Consider the following 20,372-nt stretch of genomic DNA (forward strand, 5'->3'; position numbering starts at 1 on the left):
AGGACACAGCTCAGCTCAGGAATGCCTCCTGCTGCATTAACATATTAGTGCAATCCCAGCTGTTTCCATGTGAGCAGCAGCAATGGCAACTCCAACCTCATCTGACTCAGGCCCACTGAGCAGGTCCAGGGGCATAACTAGACATATTGTAGTCCCCAAGGCAAAATCTCGTAAGAGTCCTTATGTAAATTATCACCCAATGGTGAAAAATGTAACTTTGACAAAGAAGATGGGCCCTCTCACCACTGGCCCCATAGCAGGTGACTCCCTGCACAGCTACACCCTTGACAGCATAAGTACATCAGTAGCTGTGTGATATGGAAGGTGATCGCCCTGATGGCTGCCCCTGTGCCATAGCATCACAGTATGTAATCAGACCTATGCATTACAGTATATCACTGTTAATATTACACTGTGTGGGTCAGGGGTGTTTTAATAGAGGAGGAGGTGCTTATGCAGCCTCCTCTGTCTGGGTCCTCTTTTCTCTGCTGGTAGACTCTAATGTGCATGCACACATCTCCGGTAAAGTACAGTATTCAAGAAATAGGTGCAGTGTCTGGACAAAGGGGCCTGCGTGCATTGGACCCTTAATAAATAAGCCAGTGGTGTCAGGCCAGTATAAAATGACTTTTTACAGAAATTGGCTGAAGACAGCAATAACTGTATTGTGAAAGAAATCTAAACGCAATGTCATGCATTTCAAATTCTTGGTATGGGAACACACACACATGTATATACTGTATCTCATACCTGCCTACCCTCCTGGAAGCTGAGGGAGACTACCAATTTCTAGGGTAGTCTCCTGCAGTCAGGAAGTGTGTGTGGCTCTGCCGCATCCTGCCTGCTTCCTAGTAAAGCGGGCAGGATCAGGATAAAAGCAGAGACGGTCTGAAGAAGCAGAGCTAAAGATGTGAGATATATTTCCCCGTCGCTTGATGACATGCCAGTCCGGCCCCGCTTCCTCGAGATGTGACCTGCTACGTTTTCTCTCTGGGCTTCTCCTGGAGAGGAGAAATATAAAGTAGGCAAGTACAGTATGATATATCTGAATGTTATTAGTAACTGTTTTTTATAAGGCAAAATGTGATTCAGAACTAGTGTCCTTTTACATTAACACAGTGCATAAAAAAAATATAATTTGTATAAGTGAACAAATATTATTTTTAAATCTAAAGACATTTATAGCTAAATAATTAGGACAGGACTATTTTGATGCATAACGTTAAAGTGTGTGGACACAAACTTGATTGTGCATGCTGCAGCCTGCTGGACTTTGAAGAATACAACAGTTATTACTCACTGCATAGGAAACAACTGCAACAACTTTTCCTGTTTTTCTATTTTTAAAAGTGCTTTAAACTAGGGAGGTCATTCCGAGTTGTTCGCTCGCAAGCGGATTTTAGCAGATTTGCTCATGCTAAGCCGCCGCCTACTGGGAGTGAATCTTAGCATCTTAAAATTGCGAACGATGTATTCGCAATATTGCGATTACACACCTCGTAGCAGTTTCTGAGTAGCTCCAGACTTACTCGGCATCTGCGATCATTTCACTGCTTGTCGTTCCTGGTTTGACGTCACAAACACACCCAGCGTTCGCCCAGACACTCCTCCGTTTCTCCAGCCACTCCTTTTTTCCGGAAACGGTAGCGTTTTTTCACACACGCCCATAAAACGGCCTGTTTCCGCCCAGTAACACCCATTTCCTGTCAATCACATTACGATCGCCAGAACGATGAAAAAGCCGTGAGTAAAATTACTAAGTGCATAGCAAATTTACTTGGCGCAGTCGCAGTGCGAACATTGCGCATGCGCATTAAGCGGAAAATCGCTGCGATGCGAAGATTTTTACCGAGCGAACAACTCGGAATGAGGGCCTATGTACACACAAGCACATTTTAGGGGCAGATTGAATTAGCTGCATAGATTACCCTGAGCTATTCAAGTGTTGCTACCCTGCACAGATAGCCACAAAAGGGTGCACTTAACACAGATTTTTCCTTGCCGTCACAGGATCTGCAAGGAAACATCTGCATTAAATGCACCCTCTGGGGCTTAACTTCTGGGATAACTGATAGATTCCGAGCACTTCACCTGGAAGCTGTGGGTTAAGGCACCTTAACCGTGCAGGAAAATTGCCTGCTAACTGAATAGATCCGGGGGTCAATCCCAGAGTTTTAGTGGCGCGGTAAACACAGCAGCTAATATCCATTCTATCATATTTTATTTTTTGTGATAAAAATGTTTCTGAAATGAACTAAACACATTTTCTATCCATATTTCTCCTCTGCCAATTGACTCAATGAAAAATAAAAAGAGAAAATGTAGGCTCTAAACTGTAGCTTTTCAACAAAAATAAAAGAACAGACAGAAAAAAAACTGATTAGAAAACGTTCATGTGCATTAACCACTGATGTGCGGACACGGTAGGGAGGTGAGGCAGAGCTTCTGTCGTACTCCACTATACTCCAAAGTTTTGACTATAAAAATGATATAAAAAAAATACAAGATGATATTATAAATATCTTCTTTATATTATTAATAATTTTTATAGTCAAAACACTGTAGTATGACAGGTGAGGCAGTGCCTCACCTGCCTACCTTGTCCGCACACCTCTAATCAAAACTGACCAAATTTCCAGCAGTATACAGTGCATCCGGAAAGTATTCATAGCGCTTCACTTTTTCCACATTTTGTTATGTTACAGCCTTAGGGGTATATTCAATTGAAGTCGAAAACTGCCGTCTGTCGAAAAGATGGCAGTTTTCGACTTTTTAAGGTCGAATCCTGGTTCGACCTATTCAATATTTCCCTACATTTTTCGACAAGTCGATAAATTCGACTTGTCGAAAAGCACGTGGATCAGCGGAATAGCTGCCGATCCACGTGCTTGTGTCGAAAACGGGGCCAAATCCGACAGGTTTTGGCCCCCTTTTCGACCATCTCAGTCCGACATCAAAATGATGTCGGACTGAGATGCGGACCCATAGGAGGCGAGGGGGGTGGGGTGGGGGGGGGGGCGAGCCGCACGGAGACGGGGGACAGCCGGCGGGCATAAAGGGAGATACAGTAGCGCTGCAGCTGGATGTCACTCACCCGCCCAACCTCACGGCAGCTTCCACCCAGCTCCAGCACGCTGCTGGAGCTAGGTAGAAGCTGCCGTGAGGTTGAGCGGCTGAGTGACATCCTGCTGCAGCGCTACTGTAGCGCTGATCTTCCCTGTATGCCCGCCGGCTGTCCCCCGCTGGTCTCCCCGCGGCTCGTCCCCCCTTCTCCTCCTCTGTGTCCTACCTAAATTCGACTTGAAAAAGTCGAATTAAGATGGGATTGAATAGGAGTTGTCGGATCCATTCCGACAAATACATGTCGGAATGGATCCGACTTTTAATCCAAAAATAAATAAATTATTTTTTCCCAAAAAATTCTACACACAATACCCCATAATGACAACATGAAAATTTTTTTTTTTTAGATTTTTGCAACTTTATTAAAAATAAAAAAACTAAGAAATCGCATGTACATAAGTATTCACAGCCTTTGCCATGAAACTCAAAATTGAGCTCAGGTGCATCCTTTTTCCACTGATCATACTTGAGATGTTCCTACAGCTTAATTGGAGTCCACCTGTGGTAAATTTAGTTGATTTGACATGATTTGGAAAGGCACACATCTGTCTATATAAAGTCCCACACTTTACAGTGCACAAACCAAGTATGAAGTCAAAGGAATTGTCTGTAGACCTCCGAGGCAGGATTGTCTCGAGTCACAAATCTGAGGAAGGGTACAGAGAAATATTTGCTTGAAGGTCCCATTGAGCACAGTGGCCTCCATTATCTGTAAATGGAAGAAGTTCGGAACCAGCAGGACTTTCCTAAAGCTGGCCAGCCATCTAGACTGAGCGATCGTGGGAGAGTTGTTCATGTCAGGAAGGTGACCAAGAACCCGATGGTCCTCTGTGGAGAGAGGAGAACCTTCTAGAAGAACAACCATCTCTGCAGCAATCCACCAATCAGGCCTGTATGGTAGAGTGGCCATATGGAAGCCACGCCTTAGTAAAAAGCACATGGCAGCCCGCCTGGAGTTTGCCAAAATGCACCTGAAGGACTCTCAGACCATGAGAAACAAAATTCTCTGGTCTGATGAGACAAAGATTGAACTTGTTGCGTGAATGCTAGGCATCATGTTTGGAGAAAACCAGACACCACTCATCACTAGGCCAAAACCATTCCTACAGTTTAAGCACTGTGGTGGCAGCAGCATCATGCTGTGGGGATGTTTTTCAGCGGCAGGAACTGGGAGACTAGTCAGGATAGATGGAAAGATGAATGCAGCAATGTACAGAGACATCCTGGATGAAAACCTGCTCCAGAGCGCCACTGACCTCAGAGTGGGGCGACGATTCATCTTTCAGCAGGACAATGACCCTAAGCACACAGCCAAGATATCAAAGGAGTGGTTTCAGGACAACTCTGTGAATGTCTTTGAGTGGCCCAGCCAGAGCCCAGACTTTAATCTGATTAAACATCTCTGTAGAGATCTGAAAATGACTGTGCACTGATGCTTCCCATCCAACCTGATGGAGCTTGAGAGGTGCTGCAAAGAGTAATGGGTGAAGCTGCCCAAAATTAGGTGTGCCAAGCTTGTGGCATCATATTCAAAAAGACTTGAGGCTGTAATTGCTGCCAAAGGTGCATCAACAAAGTATTGAGTAAAGGCTGTGAATATTTATGTACATGTGATTTCTTTGTTTTTTATTTTGAATACATTTGCAAAAATCTCAAAAATAATTTTTTAATGTTGACATTACGGGGTATTGTGTGTAGAATTGTGAGGGAAAAATGAATTTATTCCATTTTATTGAATAAGGCTGCAACATTACAAAATGTGGAAAAAGTGAAGCGCTGTGAATACTTACCGTATGCATTGTACACTGCTGCACCTTTGTATAATCCCTACTTAAACCTTAGGGTACATATACGTGTGTGTAAATCGGACTCTGATACTAGCCAGTGCCTCCCCACCCATTTACCTCACTGCAAGTCACTGGGGTTAACAACCCTTAGGCCTACATATACAGTACTGCAGTCTTGTTACATCTTTCCTCCATTTAAAGACATAGAAAAGCCATCTATGTACACAGGCCCTTAAGCTTACTGTTATCTCCAGTGATTGAGGTCAATGCCTGGGGAGGCACTAGCTACAGTAGTACAAGAGCTGTTTCACCTCTGGTCCCTACCTGCTAGTCCCCGTATTTACATCGGAGCGCTGCAAATTTGATGAGATTTTACTATAAAAATGATGAGAATAAAACAAAGTTAATTTTTTAAGTTAATGTCTTTTTGTAATATTCTAATCATTTTAAGAGTCAAAGCTCTGGAGTATACTGGAATATGACAGGTGAGGCTCTGCCTACCCTGACCGAACGTTACTGGTTATCTCACTGCTATGATTGCTTAGCATGGTAAAGTCTAGACAGAGATTATTTTGCTCTTAATATCTAAACAAAAAACTAGCTTATATTTTTTCAATGTTAAGTAATATGTTCATAATTAATTTAGTCAGAGTCTCATAGGTTATGCTAATAAACCACCTTGGTTGTGTTGTTACTACTCTTGTTTGTGTGTTAAACTGCAAATATTTAAAATATTTCAATAAGAGAAAAGCATAAATAATAGTTGATAAAGTATCATACATGTTTTAAAACAATTATGCAGTGCTATATACCAACAAGCTTTTCACTTTTAAGCATGATCCTACAGTACATACAGTAGTGAGAGGATGAATAAACTCACAAAGCAGAAGCAAGCTGACTGATGTCTATGATTGGAGGAACACTGTGGCAGGATGACCTTTTGATGTTCCAAAGACAAGTTGTGCTATGGTGGAACATCAGTTTCTTCTTGTTAGACATAAACGTTCCATTGTTTTTATCATATGCTGCAAGGTGTTTTGGAAAGGGCTTTTAGTTGTAAAGCATAAAGTTAATTGCATTTGACAGTGTTGTGCGAAAAAACAAAGGGCGAGATCAAAGTTCTGACTCAGGAGTGATTGCCATTACATAGGCACTCCCATACTGCCCATTTGCTGATCCACCCAAATCTAAAGTAGAGGCATTTTCAGGACCGAGATATGGACGATGAGATGGCATTGGAGATGGGGTCTCACTAGGCACTTTGCTCAGGATAAAGCGTGTTTCATCATTATCTTCCAAATTGGACATATCCTTCATCATACGACCTTTCCTGTATGACACGGATAGTTTATTGGATCCGTCCGGTAATAGTTGCAATTGAGAAAGAATCAAGATTACGGGCACTGGAAGGATTGCTAATATTATCAGACAAATAAGTAATGACAGGGCCCATGTAGGATACAGCAGAAATTGTTCTGCAGCCTGAAACAGAATAAAGTTTGTAGTCATTAAAGAAAATTAATGTTTACAGGACATCAGAAAGGACTACATTAAATATACATCAGATAATGATGCTTTTTAACCATGCTATTCCTTTTGCAGTACAAACAGGCCTCAAGAGGAAAGCTACCAGTCAGTAGTGCTTACACAACCCATACCAGAGGTTCTACATATACAGTATTTACAGGCAATTCATGCCGAAGTTCTATAATGATGGCAGGCTATGGAAACTAATTCTATAACTTTCCTAACATGTACAATCTTTGCATTTCTTGAATGTGGTTTAGTAAGGAATCTAGGGGGATATTTATCAAAGCTTGGAGAGAGACAAAGTGGAGAGAAATAAAAGGGGAGATGTACTAAGCCTTGGAGAGCGATAAAGCAACCTAATCACCTTCTAACTGCCATGTTACAGGCTGTGTTTGAAAAATGACAGCTAGGAGCTGATTGGTTGCAAGTTTATCTCCATTTTCTCTCTCTCCAAGCTTAGTACATTTGCCCCAAAGAATCAACCATGCTGCTCTTAACTGCCATTTTTTAAACACAACCTGTGGAATGACAGAATCTGATTGGTTGATGCTTTCTCTCTCTCTCCAAGCTTTGATACATCTCCCCCTTAGACTGTAAGCTACAGTACAGTTGGGAAGATAATTCTGTAAATGATGGAGCATTCTCTGTAAAGAGCTGTGTAATATGTTGCCATTTTACGCACAGGGTAAAAATAATAAAACCAGTGGCAAGGTACCAATAACGTAGTATAAGCAGAAGTCCAAAATACTGTACTTTCTGCAAATCATCTAAAGAATGAAGTGTCATCCGCTTATCTACAATACCGACTAAAATGATAAAACCTGGTGACAAGATGATCCCACAAGTGTGATCGGCCTGCATTCAAAAAAGAAATCTCTGATCTCTTGAAGCATCGTAACAGTTTTGCACTTCCCAAAGATGGCAGTGTCAGTGAGGAGTACAATAATATGAATCTTTTTATACCGAAGAGTTTGGAGCATTCCTTGATGAATGCAGGCTGGTCACACTTGTGGGAATCATCTTGTCACCAGATTTGATATTTATGACACGCAAATCTTTTCATTTTGGTAATGAATGAAATGCCATTTAGACTTAAATTACCTCTATCTGTTTCTTAGATCATTGCTCAAGCCCACCAAGCATAAGTACTACTAAAACTGCTGCAAACTTTAAAGAAGATATAAGTCAAATTATGGAACTATAAAGATACAGTACTAAAAATGTAAAGTCTATTGAGTATCAAACAGCTTGACAGAATGGTAACACATAGAATACAGAAAAAAGAGAGTTATGGTAGACTTACCTTTGTAAACTCTCTTTCTTCGAGGTCCATAATGTCCACAGGTGAGACAATGGGGTATTCGTGGTGGATAGGATTGGGCACCAAACAGTTAAGCTTTTACATCTCCCAGATGCACTGATCTTTTACCCCTATACACCGCTCACAGCTGAGGCTCTTCAGTTTTGTTAACAAGCCCAAGGCAGGAGCAAGATAGGAGAGAAGGAGGACATGGTACACACAAGAACACACTCTAATGGACCAGAGAGGGGAACTGGTGATCAACAAAAGAAAGCCAGAGAGCCAGGTGCGTGATGGTGTGCGCCCTGTGGACCTTGAAGAAAGAGAGATAACAAAGGTAAGTCTACCATAACTCTCAGGGCTACACATAGGAGACAATGGAGATGTCCCAAAGCAGTTGTTCAAGGGAGGGGAACACTTCTGAGAGGATAGGAGAATCCTGCATCCAAAAGGAAACATCCTGGGCCATGTACTCTTCTTGTGAACAGAAGAGTACATGGCTGCCTTGCACAATTGTTTGGTGGACCCACAGAGCGAGTAGAATGAGCAGAGACTGTAGCCACCATGTCATGAGCCACTACTGTGGCTCATACCTGTTTGCATTGTTTTTGTATTTTATGTTAGATTTCTGTTTGCATGCCAGGTTTTCTCATGTACTTGTTTTGAGTACTATTGTGGGCCGCCCTCGGGTAGTCTGTGTAACTGCAGCTTGTTTCTTATAGGTGTGGCCTGTGCAGTCTCAGCTGTCAGATTATTAGGCCATTATGCTGTGAGTCTGTGTAACTGCAGACTGTCTCTTGTATGTGGCCTGTGCTGTCTTACCTGTCAGATAATTAGGCTATTACCTTGTGTCTGGCTTCCAGCCATCCTGATTGGGGCGTATTTCCTTTATTACCCAGCCTGCCTTTCACCTGGAGCCGGTGATAGATTCTTGTTCCTGTATGTACTAGTGCCTGGTCCCTGTCCTATGGTGTGAAATCTTGTACTTGTACAGTTGGTGCCATTGCATTGCTTGGGATTCCCAGTCCAGTTAGAATGCTGTGTGTCCTGTCCTGCCACAATTTGGAGCACATTACCCTTGTTACCAGAGTTCCTGATTCTATATGTGAAACCTTGCCTGGAAGTAGTATCAACAGCTTTGGTCATTCCTGCCTTGTCTTGCTCTGTCTTGCCTAGCCTGGAATCCAGGAGTCTCCCGCAGCTAAGTGTTCTTGTTGTTTATACTTCGCTTTGCTTTGCCTAGATATTAAGGAACTCATTGCTTTATGATTTATCATTCATTCCATCTTGTGTATTGTTGTACATATATACAGTTTAGTTGCTTATAATATCTTAGAGCATTGTTGCCTCACAGTTTGTAGTTTTTACAATCACTCGTATATTTAGTGTCATTGCTTTCTACACAATTTGATATGTGTGATTAGGTTGTGTTTAGAACTCTCTCTTCGGGCTGTGCCTTGGTTCCTATGTGGGGATTTCGGCGTCTGTGCCGCATATAATCTGTTCATTGGCCTTCGGTATTCATTCCCATTGGTAGTCTTGCAGGTTTTAGTTAGCTTTCCCCTTACCCACTCGCAGTCTCGTTTGGTGCCTTGTTACCTCATAAGACCTGGGGGCATCGGAGTCTGGGCGGACCTAAGTCGCCCATTCAAACGTGGCTGCTAAAGGCAGAAGACTAGCTTTTCAGGCACCATCTGACCACTAAGAGGAGTAACGGAGTCAGGGGTAGAGTAGGTGTAGCTGGGATTACTCATTCCCAGCCGCAGCTCCACACGCGAGTTCTGAAACTCCCTAGTTGCCACCCAGTCTTCAGAGTTCCAGATACTCGTTTCCTAACACACCACAGTAAAGTCAGCCTGTGTGTACGCCCGAAAGATAGGCATGCAAAGCCATCTGGCCATAATCTGTTTGTCAGCAGGCAAGGCCCTCTTATCGAAGCTGTAGAGGTCAAAGAGGGAATCTGATTTCCTGATGAAACTGGTACGATCCATATGGATCCAGAGAGCACGTAACCACGTCTAGGGAGACCTCCCCTGCCGAGAGCTCAGGGGAGAGGAAGGCCAGTACTACAATATCCTCATTAAGGTAGAAAAGTGACATTATCATAAGAAGGTAATCAGGCCAAGTTCGAAGAACAGCCTTGCCCCGGTAAAAATTCAGAAAGTAAAAACGACAGGAGAGTGCCCACAAATCTGACACACTTAGGGCAGATGCAATAGCCAGGAGCAATAGTCTATCCCGTTAGCCACTTGAGATCTACTGCATCCAGGGGTTTAAATGAAGGCTCCTGAAGTGCATAGAGAACCAGTGGCAAATCCCAAGGAGCCACTGAAGGGACAAAGGGAGGTTTAACATGGAGGATACCTTGAAGAAAGGTGTGAGCAGCCAGTAGAGCAATCCTGTGCTGGAATCGGACTGACAGAGCAGACATGTGCACTTTGAGAAATGCCAGGCAGAGTCCAAGATCCAATCCAGCTTAAAGAAAGGCAAGGATCCGGGAAACTCTAAACACTAGAGGGGCAGCGCACCACTGGGGGGATGTATGCCACACCCTGCAATAGATACGGGCAGAGGCCAGCTTCCACACTCTGAGCTACAGAACGAGAGAAACCATTGTCCCTTAAGGTGGATGACTCAAGAGCCACACCACCAAAGATAGACAGGCTAGGTCTGCATGGGGTCAGGGACCTTTAGACAGCAAGTCTGGTCATGGAGGGAGTGGAAAGGGAGCATCTATGGAGAGACTCTGTAGATCGGAGAACCAATGATGCCTGGGCCATGCCAGAGTACGGTGCCTCCTTCTTGCTTGAGCTTCCGAAGAAGCCATGAAAGAAGGGAGACTGGAGGAAAGACGTACGGCAAACAGAAGGTACACCTTATGGCAAGGGCACCCATTAAGGCTGCTTTGGGATCTCTTGTCTTGGACCCGTACACAGTAACCTTGTGGTTGTATTGGGAGGCAATGAGGTCCATGTCCGGTTGGCCCCACTTGTGCATCAGGAGCTGGAAGGTATCTGGGTGTAGAGCCACTTGCTTAGATGTACATCTTGTTGGCTGAGGAAGTCTGCTTCCATGGGATGAAGACTGCTGAGATGGCCAGAAGATGGCGTTCGGCCCACCAGAGAATATGTTGCCAACCGACAGTGAGTGCTGACCTGATGGTTGAGGTAGGCCACTGCAGTGGCATTGTAGGAATGAATTTGGACCTGTCTGCCCCGGAGCAGGTCCTACGCTAGAGTGAGGGCCCCGTAGACAGCTCAGAGCTCCAGTACATTGATTGGTAAGCAGATTTTTGCGGGAGTCTAACGGCCCTGAAAGGAGTGTTGACCGGTCACTGCGCCCCATCCACAGAAACTGGCATCAGTGGTTATAAGTACCCAAATCTGGTATCCAAAAGGGTCGCCTCTAGTCCATATGTGACATCTGGAGCCACCAGGCAGTCGGACCTCTGGGGACAGGTCCATCGTCTGGGACCTGATCAGATGGGGTTGTCCATTCTACCGGGACATGATCAGGTGTTGCAGGGGCCTGGAATGGAACTGGGCATACTCCACCATGTCGAAGGCGGAGACCATGCTCCCCATGGCCAAGTGGATGGACACTTGACGACTGTGCAGCAATTTGCAAACTCGTTGCTGCAGTGTTGAAATTTTGTCTGCAGGCAGGTAAAGCCTCTGGACCCGAGACTGTAGGAGAACATAAGGGGTGACTTTTTTCAGTTGATAAGCCAACCATTTTGCTGTAGCGAGGCAACAGTCAGTTGGAGATGGAGTTGCATGACCTCTTGGTAGTGTGCCATTAGAATCAGGTCATCCAGATGAGAGAGTAATCATACCCATATGACGTAGCTGAGCCGCCATAAATGGAAGTATTTTGGTAAAGACCCTAGGTGCAGTAGACAGCCCAAATGGCAGGGCCCGAAATGCGTAATGTTGTTGAAGTACAGCAAATGCATGAATCGTTAATGAGAGGGTGCTATAGGGACATGCATATAGGCATCCTGAAAGTCCAGGCTCCATAACAAGGACAATAGAGTGGAGGGTTTCCATACTCTGACAAACCTGTTGAGAAATTTGAGATTGAGGATAGGTCGATGAGAACTATTGTGTTTCTGAACCAAAAACAGGGTGGAATAGAAACATAGGGGGTAATTCTGAGTTGATCGCAGCAGGATTTTTGTTAGCAGTTGGGCAAAACCATGTGCACTGCAGGGGAGGCAGATATAACATGTGCAGAGAGAGTTATATTTGGGTGTGGTGTGTTCAATCTGCAATCTAAATTGCAGTGTAAAAATAAAGCAGCCAGTATTTACCCTGCACAGAAACAAAATAACCCACCCAAATCTAACTCTCTCTGCACATGTTATATCTGCCCCCCCTGCAGTGCACATGGTTTTGCCCAATTGCTATCAAAAATCCTGCTGCGATCAACTTGGAATTACCCCCATGGTTTTGCCCAACTGCTAACAAAAATTCTGCTGCGATCAACTTGGAATTACCCCCATAGGGCCTAATTCAGAGTTGATCACAGCAGCAAATTTTTTAGCAGTTGTGCAAAACCATGTGCACTGCAGGAAGGGCAGATATAACATGTGCAGAGAGAGTTAGATTTGGGTGGGGTGTGTTCAAACTGATATCTAAATTGCAGTGTAAAAATAAAGCAGTCATTATTTACCCTGCACAAAAATAAAATAACCCACCCAAATCTAACTCTCTGCAAATGTTATTTCTGCCCCCCTGCAGTGCACATGGGGGGTCATTCCGAGTTGTTCGCTAGCTGCATTCGTTCACTGTGCAGTGATGAGGCAAAAAATGGCACTTCTGCGCATGCGGCACATGCGTATGCGGCGCAATGCGCATGCGCAATGTACTATTACAATGAACTATGTAGTTTCACACAGCGTCTAGCAATGCTTTCCAGTCGCACTAGCTGCCGCAGAGTGATTGACAGGAAGGGGGCATTTCTGGGTGTCAACTGACCGTTTTCAGAGAGTGTTCAGAAAAACGCAGGCGTGTCAGGAAAAACGCAGGCGTGGCTGTGCGAACGCATGGCATGTTTGTGACGTCAAATCAGGAACTGAATGGTCTGAAGTGATCGCAAGCGCTGAGTAGGTTTGAAGCTACTCTGAAGCTGCACCAAATTATTTTGTAGTCGCTCTGCGTTACAAACGTTCGCACTTCTGCTAAGCTAAAATACACTCCCAGTGGGCGACGGCATAGCGTTTGCAAGGCTGCTAAAAACTGCTAGTGAGCTATCAACTCGAAATGACCACCATGGTTTTGCCCAACTGCTAACAAATTTTGTGCTGCAATCAACTCTGAATTACCCCCATAGTTACATAGTTGTTGAGGTTGAAAAAAGACAAATTTCCATCGAGTTCAACCTGTATTATAATTCTATATTAATTAAATGTTGTATCCTTAGATTTTTTTTTCAGCTAGGAATTTATCTAATCAATTTTAAACTTATTGATTGAATCCACCATTACTACCTCTGGCAGAGAATTCCAAATCCTTACTGCTCTTACTGTGAAGAAACCTTTTCTTCGTTGTGTATGAATTTTTTTTTCTTCTAACCTCAGGGAGTGTCCTTGTGTCCTATGTAGCGTTATTTTGATAAACAAATCATTTGATAAATCCTTGTATTGTCCCTTTATGTATTTATAAATATTAATAATGTCCCCTCTCAATCGTCTCTTTTCCAGTGTAAACAAATCTAACCCTTTCTTCATAATTCAGTGCCTCTAACCCCTTAACCAGTTTGGTGGCTCGCCTCTGAACCCTTTCGACTTCCAAGATATCTTTTTTATAGTGAGGTGCCCAGAACTGTACACAATATTCCAGGTGTGGCCGCACCAATTATTTATACAGTGGCAGGATTACACTCTTATCCCTAGTCTACATTCCCCGTTTTATGCATGTTAACACCTTATTTGCTTTTGTTGCTGCATTCTGACATTGCGTACTGATGAGCACCTCCAAATCTTTTTCAACTACCGTTATCCCTACATTTTCCCCATTTAGTTTATATGCTGCCCGATTGTTCTTAGTCCCAAGTGCATAACTTTACATTTGTCTATATTGAACCTCATTCTCCATTTATTCGCCCAGACCTCAAGTCTAGATAAGTCACTCTGTAGAGAATCCATATGCTTGTCTGAAGTAATTACTCTACATAATTTAGTATCGTCTGCGAAAATTGACACTGTGCTTTCTAGTCCCTTTCCTAGGTCATTAATGAATATGTTAAACAGCAATGGCCCGAGTACTGGACCTTGTGGTATTCCACTGAGCACTGATGCCCAATCAGAGTACATCCCATTAATCCCCACTCGCTGTTCCCTATTCTACAGCCAATTACTCACCCAAGCACATATGGTATTTCCTAACTCAAGCTCTCTTAATTTGAAAATTAGTCTCTTATGTGGGACTTAGCCAAAGGCCTTAGTGAATTCCAAAAAGACCACATCCACTGCTTGCAACCAAGGAACATATACTATCACTCCTGACTGAAGGAGAGATTGAATAAGCTCTTTGAGGGCTGCAGCCTTGCTGGGATCTGAAGGGAGGACCATGCAAAAGATCTGTTAAGGGGGCCGCCTTCTGAACAAGATGGTGTGTCCGTGGGAGACCACTTCTTGCACCCAGGCATTTGAAGTGGTCAGGCGCCAGACTTGTGCAACTGAAGAAGTCAGCCTCCTGCTTTGGGGTCCTCCAAGGGGAGGCCTGCCCCATGAGGCTGAGGGCTTGGTAGGTTGACATCTTGCAGCCCAGGTCTGTTTGGGTTTACTTGTCCTTCAGGAAGTCATTTGTCTGTGGAAGGACTGACCTTTTTCTTTACCCTGTGGGTGAAAGATGGAGGTCCGAGCCCATGGAGCAGATGCAGAGGGCAGGAGAGCCATCTTGGCAGCTGCCAGTGTAGCTACAATTTTGTCCAATTCCGCCCAAAACAGGATATCTCTGGTGAAAGGTAAGAATTCCAAAGCTTTCTTGGAATCCATGTCTACTTTACACAAGCAGAGCCAGAGGATGCAGCAGGAGACAACGGAGGTAGCAGATGCCTTGGAAGCTAGGATACCCCAAGGTACGATGCGGCCATCCTGATATTAGCGATGTGAGAAAGAGTCTCTTGTGAAGCAAATGAGAAGAGGACTTCCTCCAAAGCATCTGCCCAGTGTTCAATGGCCTTGGCCACCCAGGATGCTGCCATAGTGGGCCTAGTCACAGCACCTGTAAGGAATTAGACAGATTTGAGGCAAGCTTCAACCCTTCTATTTGTAGTCTCCTTTAGGGAAGAAGCTGATGGTATAGGGCGGGTGGAGGATTTAACCAATTGGCCTATGTAGGAATCCACCGGCGGGGGAGTCTTCCATTTAGTACAGTCAGACAAAGGAACAGGATAAAAAGAAGTTAGTCACTTGGGAAGCAAAAACTTTTTCTTAGGACTATTCCAGGTTACACGTCTGAGTTCCATGAGATGGTCAGATATATATATATATACAGGTTGAGTCTCCCTTATCCAAAATGCTTGGGACCAGAGGTATTTTGGATATCGGATTTTTCCGTATTTTGGAATAATTGCATACCATAATGAGATATCATGGTGATGGGACCTAAATCTAAGCACAGAATGCTTTTATGGTTCATATACACCTTATACACACAGCCTGAAGGTAATTTTAGCCAATATTTTTTATAACTTTGTGCATTAAACAAAGTGTGTGTACATTCACACAATTCATTTATGTTTCATATACACCTTATACACACAGCCTGAAGGTCATTTAATACAATATTTGTAATAACTTTGTGTATTAAACAAAGTTTGTGTACATTGAGCCATCAGAAAACAAAGATTTCACTATCTCACTCTCACTCAAAAAAGTCCGTATTTCGGAATATTCCGTATTTCGGAATATTTGGATATGGGATACTCAACCTGTGTGTGTATATATATATATATATATATATATATATATATATATATATCTTACTAAGGCAGATACATGCAATGGGGACTGCAGTTCCTCAACCCTGGAGCGTATTCAGATAGAGATACATCAGCACCCTCTTCCTCGCTAGAAGCTGCCTCTGAGTCAGTATGTGTAGACTGAAAAAAAGGGACAGGATGCCTAGTGGTCTTAGAGGGCAAGGGCCTGTCACCCTGTAGCATCTGTTGGAAAGCAATGGAGGTCTGTGCCAGGCTTTGTACAAAGGTAGAAAGCAGATCCACCCAGGAAGGAGATGTGGCTGGGACAGGCATAGCCTGAGACATTGTTATGAGAGGACATCGGTATAAGAGGATTCACCTGCTGAGGAAAAACCCATAGGGGGTGTAATTACAGATGTTGCCAGGCATTCAGCTATCTAACCCAATAATTGTGAGAAAGAAGCCCAGGGGGGGTTTTGCACAAGGGTTGGTAGTGCAGAATGGAGAGATGTTTAACAAGCAGTACACAAATCATGTGTACTGATTTAGGAGCAGCTCAGCGTCAGGAAGACGACATGGAATGGGGTAGGGAAGGGGCCACAGGCAGAGTGCTGACCTCCCTATTCTGTAGTTACCTGGTACTCTGGCCCCATTAAGGATTGCTTATGCCAGTGCATATACTGGTGGCATATGCCAGTGCATATGCTGGTGGTCTAATGGAGTCCCTGTCTCACCAGTGTACACACCAGCATCCTCCAGTCTGTCTCTCGTGACCGGAGGATGGACTGTTAAGAAGACGCTGGTTCCCGCGAGCGAGAACCTGCCTTACCTGCCCCTGATGTCGGCTTGCAGTCCTGGGGTCCCCCGTGAGAGCTATGCTAGCTGTGCCGGAAGTACCAGACCTGTGGCAGGTGTTTTGCCACTGGCAGGGGGTGATGGAGCAGCAACTCTGGCATCCAGAGGACGGCCTAGCGCTGCTAGCTCATGAAGTAAAAAGGAAAATTAAATAAGTCAGAAAATGAAAAGCTTTAAGCAGCCCCACTGTAAAAATGTGCATCCAGCTCCTGCTTGCACCAAGACGAAACTGAAGAGCCTGAGCTGTGGGCGGGGTATAGGGAGGAAGGACCAGTGCATCCTGGGAGCTAAAAAAGCTCAACTGTTTGGTGCCCAGTCCTATCCACCACTTATACTCCATTGTCATCCCTGTGTGAACCCTATGGAACACGAAGAAGAAAGACACAGGAAACATATGCAGTAAAAATACATCAATAGAGAGCATTATGTGTCCTATATTGCCAATGGATCAGTCACTAATGGAATAAAGATGAACATTCAAAAACATTGATAAAAAATAAATTAGTCTGTCCCAGACCAGTTTTGGTACTACAATTCACCTATAGTTATGGACTTACATGCATGAGTAAAATCAAATATTACCATATACAGTAAATATGGTCCAGTGGTAGCAGTTATACTGTAGTCCCAGCCAATTGAGTGGAAAACTCACACTGATCCCATATGGACTGACACCATTTTTGGTTTACACTGCTCCACATAGCGATCTCTTTAGGCACAACCACGCGTCAAGCACTATTTTATTGCTACTCCCCTCACAGAGGAATTTTGCAATGAAAGGAGACTCATGACCTACCCTACAGATTAACCGACAATTAGAGATGAGGAAAGTATAGAAGTCATCAACTGGCTATTTTTTTTGTCGATCTTTTAACTGTCAACTTGTCATCCAGATACTGTTTATACTACCAAATAGTACATGCTTATAGTACCAAATAGTACTGTACATGCTTAATTAATGCTTATCAAGCATTTTTGTTATTCAAATGTTTGCAGTTTTTACAAAACTATTGATAAGGAACAGTGCAGACAGAAGTACTAGTTGTGCAAGAGAGCCCTATACACAGGGAAAGTTGATGGTGAAGAAATGCTAATGGGAAAATGATATATAGACTTCCATTTTCACCAAAATTTTTTAGATTCACTGGGATTTACTAATATTTGTGTTTGTGCCGATTTGATGGGATTTTAATCTCGATTTTTATCGGACGTATTTTACTGCAACTTTTTGAATCCATTTTCAGTAATTTACTAAGCTGACGAGTTTTCTTGTTTCGTATGTTCCGATGTCGATGTGATTCGTATTGTCGGGCAGTGTTTTACGGGAGTGATAAGTTAAAAACAACGAAGCCTGGCCAGATTAGTGAGATCCGTGCAGGGCTTCATTATGTACATTATGTACATTATGTGTAGTGTTTAAAGAGTTATATCTAGAAAAAAAAATTGCGTGGGGTCCCCCCTCCTATGTATAGCCTCAGGCTATTTGAGCCGGTCCTGTTTGTAAAAATACAGGGGGAAAAATGAGTGGTCCCCCCCCCATATTTATACAACCAGCACCAGGCTCTGGTTAAAACAATACGGGGGACAAAAGATGTAGGGATCCCCCGTATTTTTTAAACCAGCACCGGGCTCCACTAGCCACAGAGATAATGCCACAGCTGGGGGACACTTTTATATAGGTCCCCGTGGCCATGGCATTACCCCCCAACTAGTCACCCCTGGCAGGGGTTTCCTGGAGGAGTGGGGACCCCTTAAATCAAGGGGTCCCCCCCTTCAGGCACCCAAGGACCAGGGGTGAAGCCCGAGGCTGTCCCCCCCATCCATGGGCGGTGGATGTGAGGCTGATAGCCTTTGTGTAACAAGAAGAATATTGTTTTTTGTTGTTGCCGAACTACAAGTCCCAGCAAGCCTCCCCACAAGCTGGTATTTGGAGAACCACAAGTACCAGCATGCAGTGAAATAACAGGCCTGCTGGTACCTGTAGTTCTACAACAACAAAAATACCCAAATAACAACACAACACAACACACACACACACACACACACACACACACTGTAAAGCTTTAATTTACATACATGCACACTTACACACTCACATACTTACCTAGTGTCCCACGGAGCCCCTCGGTCCCCTTGTCAAGTAGAATCCACGGGGTACCTGTCAATTAAAAATTTGATTTACGACCAATCCAGTGTAAATCTGTCCTCTTCTTATCCAACGTAATCCAGGGACTTGAATAAAATAACAAACCGGAAACCCGATCCACGCCACTAAGGGAGTTCCATGTTTACACATGGAACCCCTTTCCCCGAATGCCGGGACCCACCGTGACTTCCGTCTCTGAAGGTCCTGCCAGCCAATCAGGGAGCGCCACGTCATGGCGCTCTCCTGATTGGCTGTGCGCTCCTAGACTGTCAATCAGGAGGAGTCCACTGACTAGAATGGAGGAGAGCGCTCCTCCATTCTACCCAATGATGGGAACTTTGCGGTCTGTGGTAAACCGCAAAGTTAATTGGGGTCACCCACAAGAGTGACCCAAATTAACCTTGCGGTTTACCGCAATTTTTTATTTACATTTTTAACCTCAACAGACCCTTGACCACATTTAAGCATGCACGGATCTCACTGATCAATGCATGACTATCCATGTCCGCCCCGCATGTCAGTGCCGCCCCCCTCCCACAGAAATGCAAAAGCATTGCACAGCAGTGATGCTTTCGCATCTCAGGAGTTACTCTCGGCCGGCGCAGCTCCTGCGGCTGGCCGGGAGAACTTCTTCGCTGCCCTGGGTCACAGTGGCTGCGTGTGACGTCACGCAGCCACCGCGGCCCGCCCACCCCCGACTGTCCACCCACGCCTGTGTTGGCAGGATCACAGCTCCTCCCACCCAGTGACCGCCTCTGCCTCATTCTGACATTGCAGAGCGAACTGCCCATCTTGCACTTTTGGCAAATGCCAGAAGGGCCATTGGCCTGATGGGTCGGTCGGGCTACACAGAGAGACCTGATGGCTGAGCAGCGTAGCCTCTCGGTGCTCTACCCAGCACCCGGAGACGAGGGCTGGCTGAGCAGCTCTGCTTCCCGGTGATCTGCTTGGCCGACCGACATACGAAAAAGCAGTGGGTGTACCGCAAGCCGTGACTACTGCTATGCCAGGGCCCTTGTGCAGCCCTAGTCCATCCCTGGACTCTGGCACGCTGGGCACTCATGGACCTGCGCACGGGATTGCAATTAAGGGAGGTTAGTGTTCTTTCATGCTGATTGGTGCTTGCTCCCTTTATGTTCCTGGTCTCTCCCTCGGTCTTTGCTGGTCATAGTTCCTAGTTGCTGCGGAAGCCCTTGCCACTGGGTTCTAGTCTTAGTCTGTGTATACTCTCCTGCCCGTCAGCAACCATCCCTAGTCGGAGTTCCTGAATCCAGCCCCAGCACCATTCCTGCTTTCTTTTGTATATTTCTGAGGTACTTTATTTATGTCTTTTGTTATTGCTCATAGTACTTGTGCGCACTGGTTATTAACAGTAGAACTGCTCCACCCAGCTCGGAAGTTATTCCCCGTTTGGGGTACTTTAATTTATTACCTTCTCTGTGTATACCTCCCCTTAGTCTTGTTGCTATCGTATTGTTTTTGTACTTCTGTTCCAGCCTTAGTTCCATTATTTGCCTTCCCTTTGCTCTGTTGACCTCTATTCTCCATTTTAGTTATCGTAGTGTTCAGTTTCTACCAGGGTTGACTCAGGTCTCTCTGTAGTTAAGCTCATACTGCCATCAGTAGCGTACGTCCTGGTGGGCATCTCAGTACCGGTACGCACTTAGTCTTATGGGAAAAGCGGCTCTTATAGGCAAGAAGA

At 44.5% G+C, this 20,372-nt stretch overlaps 1 protein-coding gene across 2 annotated transcripts in view; it reads right to left on the reverse strand.

The window, feature by feature from the left end:
- Positions 1-3,236: 3,236 nt before the first annotated feature.
- Positions 3,237-20,372, reverse strand: part of SLC6A17 (solute carrier family 6 member 17) — a 296,779-nt gene continuing 279,643 nt past the window's right edge. For both annotated transcript variants that reach the window (XM_063955024.1, XM_063955025.1), the window contains one exon: positions 3,237-6,392. In XM_063955024.1, coding sequence (XP_063811094.1) covers positions 6,024-6,392 — 369 coding nt within the window. In that variant the 3' untranslated portion in view covers positions 3,237-6,023. The remainder of the gene's footprint in view (positions 6,393-20,372) is intronic.

The sequence above is a fragment of the Pseudophryne corroboree genome, chromosome 2, assembly GCF_028390025.1.
Source record: "Pseudophryne corroboree isolate aPseCor3 chromosome 2, aPseCor3.hap2, whole genome shotgun sequence".
NCBI classification, from domain to species: Eukaryota; Metazoa; Chordata; class Amphibia; order Anura; family Myobatrachidae; genus Pseudophryne; species Pseudophryne corroboree.